The 13,620-nt window shown below is 39.6% G+C and overlaps 1 protein-coding gene and 1 long non-coding RNA gene across 3 annotated transcripts in view; one reads left to right on the top strand and one right to left on the bottom strand.

The window, feature by feature from the left end:
• The window catches only part of sema6a (sema domain, transmembrane domain (TM), and cytoplasmic domain, (semaphorin) 6A), a 144,582-nt gene that overhangs the window by 11,477 nt on the left and 119,485 nt on the right, over positions 1-13,620 (bottom strand). Inside the window, exon 18 of one of the 2 annotated variants that reach the window (XM_028033525.1) lies at positions 10,520-10,675. The exons of the other annotated variant lie outside the window; for it this stretch is intronic. Within the exon in view, the coding sequence (XP_027889326.1) occupies positions 10,520-10,675 (156 nt within the window). The remainder of the gene's footprint in view (positions 1-10,519; positions 10,676-13,620) is intronic. 2 annotated transcript variants of the gene reach the window in all.
• LOC114154433 (uncharacterized) overlaps positions 1-13,620 on the top strand; it is a 101,623-nt gene that overhangs the window by 34,519 nt on the left and 53,484 nt on the right. The gene's annotated exons all lie outside the window — the stretch shown is intronic.

The raw sequence follows: 13,620 nt of genomic DNA, 5'->3' as shown, positions 1-13,620 counted from the left end.
GGACAAGAAGTAATGCATCCTTTTAAACTTTAGACTTAAATATTTCTCATTAGTTTTTCATCTAACAAGCAAAGTCTTATTGATCCTGCCCAATACGTGGGACTCTGTTTAGAAAATCTGTACTTTGCTCTTGTTTTTACTTCTTTCTGCTCCTCTAATAATCCCGTACCTCTTCTGCAAGCTTACAGTAACACAAAAACACAATTTCAAGGCCTTGGGTAAAACAAAAATAAGAAAAAAAAGGTGAGACTTTAAAGGCTTCTATCCTTCTTGGGAGTTGTTTCTCTCACATCAAAGCCAGAAAAGTTGCTGCAGAAGACGCCTCAGCTGTCTCACTCAAATTGCATGACTTCGGGCTTTTGAATCTAGGTGGCAACACGTCTCTCTTTTCCCATTTGCACTCAGTGATGCTCGGAAAACTTTTCAAAACTGATACAACTTGACCTTCGAGTTTCAAAGTTCTGCTAAAACCCACAGAAACCCTCTAGCCTCATCCTGACCCACAATCTTCTGGTTTTAAAACTCGCTACTTCCCCCAAATGAATTGCAAAGCATGCGGCGGCTCGACGCTTCTCTGTGTGTGATTTAGTTTTAATTTCACTCTGCCTCGGGTCTCGAGATTCAGATATTAAACACACAGCTCTGATGCTCCGATACGTCTTCATGTCAAAACAGACTGGGTCCGCAGCTGTTGTAAATCAGAAAAATTGTAATCTGCTGTGACTGGAACATGCGAATCCTCTCTATCTCTGTCTGTCCAACACACACAGAGGAACGCGTACACTCTTTTGATCTCCTCACAGGCACTGTCTGCCGTAAGCCCACAGAGCCTGTCTTTGTGTTGGTGTTGGGGAAACTTCAAAGGCGGTTAAACATCACAGAGGGGTTTTGTAGCGGGCCCTAACCTTTTGACTACTGTGTGCAGCACAGAGACGCGGTATGAGGAATGATAGAACCTCTATCAAACTCAACTGGGCTCACTCATGTGTCATGTGCTGAAAAACAGTGCAGCAGACCCTAATTATGGGAGCAGACATCTTAAATTATAATCAGTGTTTTTGTTGCTGTTTGCAGCAGATTAGTAAAACAAAGGTATCTGACATAAAAAAGACCTTTGGAGCCATGTCACTCTTCCTTTATGGATGAGAATGCAGAGGCAGAGGACATTTTCATAAAATTGAAAGGAAGGAGTGAGTACTTTTTCTTTCCACAAAGATATTTTGTGCAACAAAAGTTGGTTGTATTTTTAAAAACAAATACGTGAAGAGGGAGGGCAGATTTAAAATCTTCCCACAAGGTGACAAAACATTTTTAATCTTGGCTATAAGAGACGGATCAACCCAGAGCTCAGGGATGAGATTGCAACAAAGTAGCAAACTTTAAGTGTTGTTTTTGAGCATAAAGTGTCTCAGGTAAGAAAATGTCTTTTAGATAGGTTTTTACTTTTTATTTGCCCTCTGAAAGGACAAATGTCTGCTGACATCTATGAATGGCTTTAGTACATCAGTAACTGCTACTACTCAGTGATGTGCGGTCAGGGGAGCCAGGTAAGGTTCTGCCTCACTTGTCGTCATGGAAGAATAATATAATGATAAGATACATTATATTGCTATTTTCACCCTGTGTTTTGTACTATAAAGTATTTAATTTTTATTTAGCTTATCCAATTTTGATTATTTTTTCTTCAAAATTGCTGAATTTTTGCATTATCCTACTCAAATGCTTGGAAGCGAAGCTGGTGAGGCAGCAGTGAGCTGAGCCTCACTTGGGATTGCGCAACCTCTGGCTAACTGCCATTCTATGACAGCATGTTCTTCCTGTCTGTAGATCGCCAGTAAAATGGTTAATAAACATTTTATCTATGAACTGATTTCTGTGTTGAACAGTGTTTGTTGTCATCAACTGTGTGTGTAACGTGTTTCGTGTGCTGAGGAGCGATCAGAAACGGCAGAGAACAGATTCGAGGTGAGGCAGGCAGTTCTCCTGCCTCATGGCAGGGGGCGCTCATGATCCCAGACATTGTGACTCCACAACTGCAGAGTAAGAGACAGCAAGCTAGCTATACAGTAAATAAGGGAAGCTACACGCAACGAGTCTACCGTACGTGTAGCTTGGCTGATACAGAGAGAGAGAAAAAGGTGGTTTGAGTTGTACTTCAACGGGTTTCTCCTTTGCTGTGCAGCATAACTCTAAATTAATAATATCTATATTTCCAAGTTTGGTTGAGTTAACGGAATTATTCTACCTTGGCAGCGCGGCTATGGATGGCATGTGAAAGTGTAGTTTTTTTGCCCTTCAATTTTGTCTGCATGCGCGAAATTTCCATATATAAACAATAACATGCAGGTGGTTTTATGATTTTGATTAAGTTGGTGCCTCACCAGCCATGAATCTCACCGCACATCACTGCTACTACTTACATGTAATACTTAGCTTCAGCTGGGACTTTTGATGTGAGCCAGATGGTTGATGGATTTTATGTCAATAACTTTACAGCTCTTCCAGCTACCACATGTATGACAATAGCTTTAAGTGACCAAATGTGTGCAACTATATCAACCACACATCATATGTATAAGTGAGACTTTTAGCTGCTCAAATGTTTTAAACAACCATTGGTAATATAGTACTCTGTTTTCAAGAATAGATGCAGGTTTGTGCATGTTGTTGACAATGCTGGTCAGAACTGGAGCACAAATTTCAGCATTGGGGTGAATAATCCTTTTTTTCAGCCTCCAAGCTTTTGCATTCATGCAGCATTTATCTTAATTTCCTTCTCACTGGATAAATCACCACTTACATTTCAACTTTATAAGCTCACAATTGATTTGAAACTTTCCTACTTTTGTTTTGGGTGGCATTGTGTTAATCATTGATGCTTCAATATGGTGTTCTATTTTCTCCACTTTAAAAATGGTAATTCGAACTAATGTGAGCTATAAGCTCCCTGCCAGATTTTGAAATTGATTATATATGCCTTTTAAGTGGTTCATGCTGCCTTTACTGAGGGGAGTTCTGCAGGAGAATTTTCTGTTTAGGACAAGTTTTGCTTTGCATGTCTTCCAAAAAAGACACTGGTCCTTATACGGTGACAGCATTTATGAAAATCTCTGTGATCCTCCTCACTGCTCGGATATTATCCCATTAAGTCTTGTGTATGTTTGTGTTCAAGAGGCACTTGCATTAATGGTATTATTCAATATTAAAGCCTTCATCAGACAATTCAGAGTTGCAGCACAGCATACTGATTAGCTCGTCAAGATATAATTAAATCTCTAATTATATCATTCTGCACCTCAGGTATTAAAAGTGATGTACTAACCTTGTAGCCAATTTCCTGCATGCAGACTGTGATATGTAATATTCACAGTACATCGGGGTAATTCAAATATCCATGGGAACAATCATAAGCTGCTGTTTGATTTCTTAAACTGACAATACTAAAGATTAAGGACTGAGTTGTTACAATATATGGCTTAGGATGGCATAAGTAAATAAAATTATAGAGCTAATTATTGCCACAGTGCAGGAATATCACATATTGGCATATTGAATATGGAGTTGGCAGAAATTGTTTTACTCAAACTACTGAATTCTTAAAACAATAAAAAAAATAGGTGAGAAAGTAATTAACATTGATTCCTGATGTTGACCTGCTTAGGTGTATTTTATTATGCCATAATTACAGAGTAATATTTTAATAAACAGGAAGAAAACCACCAGAGAACAAACAATGAGCTTGTATTTTATTGAGTGGTACGCTCTGATGAATATAATTAATATGAGTGTTACGTAAAACAAAAACTGACATCTTAATGTGGATGAGAAATTTGTGAAGTCAAAAGAATGACCAGTCTTGGTTTGACTGATTTTTCTTTTTTTTTTGCTTTCTTTGTGGGGTCCAGCAAAGGCAAAAGCTCTTCTGGTGCAACAAAAACATGAAAGCTGTAAATGTGTGTAGAAAACAGAGGCGGCCTTAGAGAACAATGAGCTAATCAGCCGAGGAAATTATGGCTTGTGGGTTGATGTCAGTCAAGGAAGTGCGTAAATGCTGCGGGAAAAAAACATACGGCCCATTGTCTTTATGACTCAAAATGAGCTGCAAATAATTTCTCGGCTGCACAAAAGCCTGAACACGCTTTAGCTGAAAGGAGACACAAAATAAAGCTCAAGTAACACAAAGGTGACTGTTTTAAAGTAGAAGGGATTTTAGTTTTACAGTTGGATCTTTTAACTCATTCTTGTTTCTTTGAAACACTGAATTTTATTTTTTTCTTTCTTAAAGGGACATTACACCAATCTTTAACTTAAGTCCCACCATGGCTTTTTATACAGGATTAGAGTAAATCCAATCATTCAGCTAGTGGGACATAACCCACTAGGCACAATATTGCTGAAAAGACAAAAAACTGACACTATCTAGCAAGGTATTTTCTGTTTTTGCTACCATTTTCTGTACCTTGGAAAATGGTAGACATTGCTCTAAACTAGCCTGTTTGGTGCTAGGGTTGAACTTGAGCACCACAGCTAAATCCAAATGAATTGACTTGCAGCCATGTGATTGGCTGATTCACAATTTGTGCTAACAAGCAGTTGAACAGGTGTAGAAATTAAAACATAGACTTCTACATCAGTTGGAAAATAAAATTAGATTTTGATTTCTTTGCTGTAGTGTTCCTTTACCAACTTAAACATTTTAACATTATATATTCACATTGCATCCTAAATGACAGTGGGGAAGTATTCTTTCAAATTCTGTTTCCCACAGAGTGAGATGAAGAGAAATCGGAGACACATTGACAAGAAAGAAAAAGAAAAAAGTGGTCCTTCGCCGTCTACACGAGGTCACAGTCCTGTTCTATCATTGCAGCCTCACGTTGGCACACAGGTGTCAGAGAGATACCTGCAGCTGAAAATAGCCCTTGCAGAGCAGCTGTCAGTTGACAGGTCGTATTACTGTGAAATACGAGTATGGAGGGAAATCATAAATTACATTAGCACTTGATAAGCACATCTGATCAAAAACATTGTGGTTTTTAGTAAATAAAAGCAAGAGTCTTTTCTGATTATATTTGCAGAATATAAATGGAAACATATACTGTCCAAGATCTTGTATTTTCTACATAAGCCTATATTTTCAGATATGCTTGTCTCACATGCTATCAGAAATAAATAGCTTAGTAGAATGGAAATCATTTAAAATTTTCAGGGGTATGAATAATTTTGAGTGTAACATTACATAAGGCAAATATCACTAAAAATCTTTCTTTCTCTAATTATCATAACTTAGAGATTAACTAATTTATAACCACCACAATGAATTAACTTTGAACTGATAACAGTAATCCAGTTTGTATGGCCTTTCCTTCAAAGGAGGGATGCACAATATTATCGGCATGGTATCGGTCGATATTAAGTGTAATATTTAATACCGGACATCGACCATTCCGTCAAAATAAGTATAAAAGATGTTGTTTTTATATGACAAACCAGCGACAATAATGCCTGTAGCACAGCGTCATAAGAAACTGTTGAGTATTAAAGCACGACTGATGTGCTTTTCACTTGTTGCTTGTGAACAGGTTGAGTTTAGTTTTGTGAAGATTTACAAATTTGCACTGTTTGAGAACATATGTCATAAATAGATTTGACAATAAACATAACTGGAAAGTGTTACATAATTTTCAGCCTCCCTTTTAGCATTTGCATTTGGTAGCAGGATAAATTGACAAAGATAATGCAGTATTTTTATTCCACAATAGAGAAAGCCATATAGTTTCATAAGTAGGTATAGAAAAAATAGAAATATTGGTATCACTTATCAGCCAAAAAATATCAATATTAGTAACACTTTAGTATATCGGCATATCAGATATCGACCAAAAATCCAATATCATGCATCTCTACTTCAAAAAAGATGGTTTTGAGGAGTACATTGTTTCTTTTATGTCATTACTTAATATTTAAGTAAAGATAGTCTAGGCTGACTCAAATTCTCTGTCACTACAGAAACAAAAGGAGAAACAGAGAAAAGCGATTGTCCACTCTGCAGCTGTAATATCTCAGCAGATTTTATATCACCTCAGATTCTCATCTCCTTTATTTCGTCTCCTTGTATCTCTTCCCCTTATCCTCCACATAACCTTCAGTGCAACATTATTGTTCTATTCTCTTTAATAAATCTTCATCACGTGACTCTCCATTCGTTCATCCCCAAAGTCTCTTTCCTTGAAGTCTCTTTCCATCCCCCTACTTTCCTTCCACCTCACCAATAATGAACACATAAATTGGAGCAACACAGCAGTGGTTACAGGTCGAGATTGGGGGTGGGGTAAAGGGTGGATGTAACAGAGGGGGAGGAAGAGAAGAACCAGGCTCGAGAAGAGGCGACAGGTATCTGAGAGGAAATGGAGCTAAGGAGAGGCAGGGAATGGATTCATTCCTGCAGATAGGAGAACTGATATGACATCAGCTGCCGAAGAGACAGACTGCAACGGGAAAAACAGTCGAGAAGGTGCCAAGATGGAGGAGAAAGACAGGGACAGGGCAATGAGGCTCTGTAAAATTGGTTTGGGAATTAATTTGCACTAGGTAAGGTATAGCCTTGGAACATGCCAGCCTAGTCAGATCAGAGGTCCTGTGGAAGGGAGACTGATCACAATGGCAGCAGATGGTGGAAGGAGGAAAAGGCTGCTGATGGCTTATGGGGGAGGTGATGGAAGGAAAGGCAAGATGTGTGCTACAGAATAACATATACAATCCCATGAGAAGTATTTGCCACCTTGCAGATGTCTTTTTTTCCCCTTTTGTATTCCACTTATATGTTTCCGATCATAAACAATATCAGACTTGGTTAAACTGATTAAATACAAAATGCAGATTTCAAATTATAATTTAGTTTTTAGAGCTAAAAGCCTTTCAAACCAACAATTTAAGAGTTTTCAACTTCAGGCAGTCATTAGGCCTGGATGTAGCTAGTAAAATTAATCAACATAACTCCTGACCAAGCCAGAGGTTGTCTTGGATAGATTTATTTCCCTAAAAGATGAAATCATCATTTGAAAAATGCATTTTCTTTGTCAAAATCTGTTCGATGATCTGAAACATACACGTGATAAAAAAGAAAAAACAGAAGAAATCTGTTAGGGGGTACTTACTTTTTCACAGAATCTTAGCAGAGAGAGATGAGGCCTGGACAGACAAAGCTCAAATGTACTGTGAAACACGAGCAACAACACTGGTACTGCAGTGGCCCCGCTGGAATGCCAAATAATGGTGCTGCTGGGTGTTGAATATAATCATTTGTCTGTGAATCATCACTTTGCAGCATTACTAATTACTACGGTGGTGTTGGACTAATACATATTGGCAGCTCTGTAATATTCATTAGCAGATAAGATTTCTGTCTCAACTGCAAATGAAAAATTTAAGGGGTAATTTTAATTTCTTTTACATCATAAACAAGCTTGCAAATGACTTTGGATATGAAATAATATATTTTAGCTGAAGCATAAACTCCAGATTGATGGTGCTGCTGAATGTTGATTCCTCATTTCTGCTGCATAAATTTATCCAAGTCATTACAATGTAGATGAAATGACTTATTTGCCTGGTTTCAGACTCTATAATCATTTCTCATATGTATATACCATTTTCCACTTTTAAGTTTTCACAGTACAGTTGACACCTGAAGCCAGCGATGCTTAAAAACATCAGGAAGGAAGAGGAGGCTGGATGGGTGGAGCGGGAAATGAGTACTGTTGGCTGTGGTGCTCAATTTGCCATGCTGAAAGAGCGTTAAGCTGTATGGAGGCAAAACTGTGCTTAATACCATCAAAGCAATCAACACAGTGGGGAAAAAAAGCGAATATATAAATAGCAAAAAGAGGTAGTCTCAAACCAAGCCATGCAAAAACATCAAGAACTGCTCACATAAAGAAAAATAAAAGTCAAATCTCATCAAAGCTGATTTTTAGAGAAAAAGGAAAAAGAAAAGTCTGCAGAGCTGAAATTGAACCAATAAACGGTGAAATAAGCTGCAAAGGTGCCCCATAAAAATAAAAGATAATAATAATAACAATGATAATACAGAAAAAACAGCAGAAAGCATTGTTTTGACATATGAAGCCACGTTGCCATTACCTGAGTGTAAAACTCCAACATTCCCCATTGAAATGAATCTAAACCCTTTCAGGTAATTTAGGTGTGAAATGGATTTTGGCTTTTGTTGAGCCAAGTAATTCTGCATCTGCTCAGGTAAAGGCAACTGGAGGCACGACAGCATGTTGTGATGCTGGCTGTAGGCATGCTGTCTGAAGTCTCTGCCACCATTGTGCTTGGATCTACCTACTGGTGCCTCTGCTGCTTCCAGCTGCCTCTGCTGTGTTTCCATAGACAGGAAAGGCAGAAATTCCTATCACAGAACCAAAGTAACGCTTTATAACTAGGAGATGGTGTGATTTATCTCTAGTCCTAGATTATCGCTCTCATGCGGAGAACCCTCACATCTGATTCGCATCGTCAAATACTTTTGAACTCGATGAGGGTATTTTTTTCTGCACAGGAACAATTGGCCTATCAGTCCCGCTTGTCAACAGTTGAATTCTTCAAAGACTCTTACAAGCTTGTGAATGAGATGGCTTCCTGTGTTCTCGCTCAGGTTGTATTCACTCCCCAGAAGGCTGCAGACGGCACAAATCTCTGTGTGAAACCAAAGCTTCCAGTCTGAGCTCAACAGCTGCTTTCTTATTGCTATGCCTGTTTTTACACTTACAGCATTTTCACTATTGAAGGAGCCACCTCTAATAAATAACATTACCTATTAATTAAAGTTTAAAGTTTTCAGAACCCTTCAACCTTTTCAGATTTTGTCAGGATTTGGAAGGAGTTTGTATAATGTATCAATGCTAATCAGTACATTTTGGTGAAGTTGAAAAAAAAGTGACATAGTTTTCAGAAAAAAAAAAAAAAACTCTGACCAAATTCCCTGACCAAATCTCCACAGCATGATTCTTCCACTATCATGTTTCACCACAGCTAATTTCCTACCAGATACGGCATTTTCCATACAAGCCAGAGAAATTCTGTTTGGTCTTGTCCTTTATCCACATGCTTGGTTTAACCCCTTCATCACTTCTCATGTCTTTCCTTCAATATTTTGCCGTGAGAGAATTATGAATAACTAAAAGTTGCTCTTTAGAGAGTCCTCAACCTGAGCTGTGGATGTGTTTAGCTCCTCCAGAGTCACAACAGGCCTCTAGGCTGCTTCTTTGATTGACGCTCTCCCTGCCCCGCCTGTCAGTTTATTGTCATGTATTGATAAGTTACTGAATTTATTTAGTAAATATTCAAAGCTGGGGATGTTGTTTTATAACCAAACCCTGTTTGAGCTGATCTGCAACATCATACATTGATTGCTGTTTGTTCACAGGACAGCTGAACTCAAACTGACATTAAATTATGCACAGCTGGGCTCTTATTTTCTAATTAAATGATTTATTGAGATAGTTGGTTGCACTTTTATTCATGGCTATCAAAGTAAAAGGCTAAAAACAATTGCGTAGTGTAGTTTCTATATGTATTTTTTAAGGTATAAAATAAAAAACTGCATTTTCCTCCATTTAACTGTAATGTTCTTTGACTTATGTTGGTCAATCACATAAAATCCATAAAAAATACATTGACTCTTGTCAAATGTTCAGTAGGTTTGAATAAGTTGGCAAGGGACTCTATTATTTTATTATCAATTAATTTTTATAGCCTATATTTTTAACAATGTTGAAGCTGGTTCTAATTGCAGAACCATAAACAAGTGACGTGTTGCTTTAATAGGGTGTGCTATACATCGGTCTGTCCCGTCATAATGAACTGGCGGCCCTCCAGAGACCTCTAAATTCCCTCCTTCGATTGGTCCCTAGTCTCTTCCTCCTCTATCCTTTTCTCTGTGACTCATTTATCCGGCGAGCTGCCCTTGAGGCGGCACAGCATTAGGCAGGTTGTTAACACAGGAGAAAAAAGGGCGTTCAATGTCATGTCACTGTGTCGCTAAGGATGGCACAGCCGGCGACCGAGGCATCTTCTCGAGGAAATAAATACATCGCCATCTTCCTTTTCAGAGTGTAATGGTCTGGATATTACATCTCCTCTGGGACATTACAGTCCACAGATAATAAATCCACACTACTGTGTGTGTGTGTGTGTGTGTGTATTTGAGTGTGCATCCTAATGAGCGCTGAGTGTCTAGGTGCACATGGGTGAATGTGTGTCATCTCGCTTGTTTGCTACTTTTCTGCAGCGGGTTTTTCGTGCACAGCATGAGGCAATTTGTCCCCTAGAGAGAAAACCATCCACCATCTATACACCGCGTCAGCTGGAAGCAGCAAGGCAGCCGTAAATCTCAATTACATAAACCTCCTCTACCCCCTTCTACTTTACATCCCCACCCTTCCCCCTCATTAGCCTGTTGCCACAGGCGACAATGGACCAAACTGACTGATTTCTGTTATGTTCCAAGGCTTACCAGTGGCTTCAGGTTGAGTCTGAGAGGGCACCGCCACGTAAGGGTCCTCCCCTTTGTCTGAACTCATAGGGGGGTCCTTCCGCCCCAGGGGCCCCTCGGCTGCCTCGGGGAGGGCCGAGGTGGGAAGTGAAAGGGTGTGGTGATGGTGATGGTGGCCTGTCGGACACAGCACAGGTTAACTTTTGCTCAGAGCAAACAAGCTCCAGTGCACAGGCACAGGCAGACCAGCTAGACTGCTCACAGACACACACACATATATATACAAGCACATTCACTCCTCACATGCATAAACACACACTCAGACAGCTGCTGGGCTGTGTGAGGGTTAACAAGGTGTTTCCCTCGAGACCCTCTGCAGCTCATTACCAATTACATGTGTGTTTCTAAGGATTGACACGTTTCCTCTTCCTGTCATTTCCCTGCGTCTCTGTCTTCCTCATTCTCCCCCCGTCTTGTTCTGATTGACATGTCAGATCTCTGCTGGGTCTGTCAGATGATAATTTCTCCACTGTAACCACAGGGTGCCCTGCTTTCATATGTAGGACAAAAGACAAACTTTCTCCTCACTGGTCCTGTTGAGGATTCTGCCTGTAACTGCTCTTTAACTACAAAGGAGCCTTTAACTCAGAACATTTTCACCCTGCTGTTTTTTGTATACTTTTGTTCATTTCAAGATTTTGACCAGTTTTGTAGCTGTGAAGTTAAATGTGCAGAACTACAAAACTGACCTGGAACTTGGAGTAAACTTCTTGAACTTGCAGAGTAACTCAGATTCAACGCTTTGCAAAAGCAATGACACCTCTTAAAGTGATATTTTTCCTATGTGTCTGGATTTTATGTGATAAATCGGCACAAAATATATTAAAATTGGGAATAATACATTGTCTTCAACTAAAAATAAAAATCTATAAAGGGTGGTCCACATTTATATTCAGCCCCCTGAAATTCAAGTGCAATCAATTCATATCTGTCAAGTTTTAGATTTAAAAATATGGGAAATTCCTAAGCCAGTGCTACCGTAGGAGCAGAGGATGATATACAGGAAATTTACAGGAAAATACTAATATGAGAGCATGGAGGGAAAGAGGGATAGTTTCTGGGCAAAACAGGAGACTTGACAGTTATTTCAATTGTCAAAACTTAACCACATTGGCCCATGAAAACCATATGTGTGCTGGAAAATTAACCTTGTACGTCCTCCTGATCAATCAATCACCTTTTGATGAAACATGGCATCATGACATGGGGATGCTTTTCTTGAGTAGAGAAGTGATATATTCAGAGTTGACGGGAAAATAGATGGAGCTAAATGAAGATTAATACTGGAAGAAAACTTGGTATGTCTTGATGCCTCCCTAGTTCAACTGATTCAAATTTCTAGATGACGGTCATAAAAGAAAAGGATCCAGGTAATAAACCCATCGTTTGTTCAAGGTGTGTTGAACATGCTGGAAACTGATCCTTGAAGACCAAAATTGGACAACTCTGGTTTAGATCGAAGCATGTTGGTGTGTTAGAATGGCCTAATCAAAGTACAAGCCAAAAGTAAATTGAAAATATGTAACAAAGCTTGAAATCTGCTGCTCACGGGTTCATCCAAACTGCCTGAACTTGAGCTACTTTACTAATATGAATGGGTGAACATGTTCATCTGTAAATGCAAATATATTTGTAATGAATGGTGGTTTCACAAAGCATTGAATCAGAGGAGGTGAATACAAATGCACTCCACATTTCAGATTTTACTTTGTCAAAAAGTTTGAAAACACTCACTCATTTTCCTTCCACTCTGCTCTACGTGTTTGTTCATCCCAACAAATCTCAGTGAAATAGAAATGTGAGATGTGGATATGAACCTCTTTACAAGGCACTGTGAGGTTTTCTGTGGGTGATGGATCATGCTTATCTCTCTCCTGTTTACATTCAGACATTGCTTACGCAGACAGTTTTCCTCCACCCCTCTTTCTTATGCTTCTCATTGTTCTTCATGAGCAGAATTTATGCATAAGCTTTGTTTGACTGTATTTTCGAACCGTGACAATCACATTACCATCCCACATGCTAACAGTTAAGCCTCCCTACACAGTTTTGCTCCTATAAATGGGATATACCATGATGTATTTAAGCCACACGGCAAGGAGAGAAAAAAAAAAGAGAGCCCTCGATTAAGAGCGACGACGCTTTTATCCACATCGGCTCTGCAGATCTCTTCCCCCAGTTACCGCTTTTGACAAGCCCTCTCCATGGAGGAGGTGACAGCATGGGAGTGTGTGTTTGTTTGAGGACGTGCACGTTCAATATGTGTTTACGCTTGTGTTTGAAGACGGGGAGGCGACGCCAGGAGACTGTTCACAACAGACCCCCCTCGCAGAACGCCACTCAAGGCCTCCTCCTCTTCTGTGTGGCGTGGCAATCATTAAAATGATTTATTTAACTATTGGCCCAAGGCTGAGAGATTAGTGTGACAGGCCTATTTTATAATTCATACCCCCACCAACAGGGGAAGTGCAATTCAGGCAGATGACACACATACAGGGAGCCCAGAGACTCTGCACTTCTTCCGAGATCAGGAGGGGGAAAAAAACTGCCAACGGATGCACATCCCTCTCTTTCTACAGATTAAAGAGAGGCGAGGGTGTCTCGTCTGGGGTAAAAAAGATGAGGTTTTAGAGGGTGCAATAATTTATCTTAAAATCCATATCAACCGCCAACAGATAGATAGAGGGTTTCGGGAAATGGCTGGGACCGAGTCTGGATGCAGTAAACTGGGTGTGAGTTTTTGTCTGTGCACCAAAACACACATCTCTAAGCATATTGCACACAAGGAGGGGGAACACACCAACACAGATGCTTTTTGGATGACCCTGGATCTCCAAAAAGAAGGGAAAATCACAGTGGGAGTACAGTCACATGGGGGTGAGTGAGAGGGCTTGCTGGAGAGACTTCAAAATATCTATTCTCGTCATTCTGCATGGATCTGACCGTTTTGATCTGGCAGCTGCGAGGCACTCTGTGTGTATGCGTGTGTTTGAGAGAGAGCGAGATGGAGCTGAGAGGGATTCACTAAAAAGAGCTAATTTGTCCTGTGATTAGATAAAGAA

The sequence above is a fragment of the Xiphophorus couchianus genome, chromosome 12 (genome assembly GCF_001444195.1).
Source record: "Xiphophorus couchianus chromosome 12, X_couchianus-1.0, whole genome shotgun sequence".
NCBI classification, from domain to species: domain Eukaryota; kingdom Metazoa; phylum Chordata; class Actinopteri; order Cyprinodontiformes; family Poeciliidae; genus Xiphophorus; species Xiphophorus couchianus.
The sequence above is the reverse complement of the archived record's forward strand: the minus strand, read 5'-3'. Positions and strand labels throughout refer to the sequence as shown.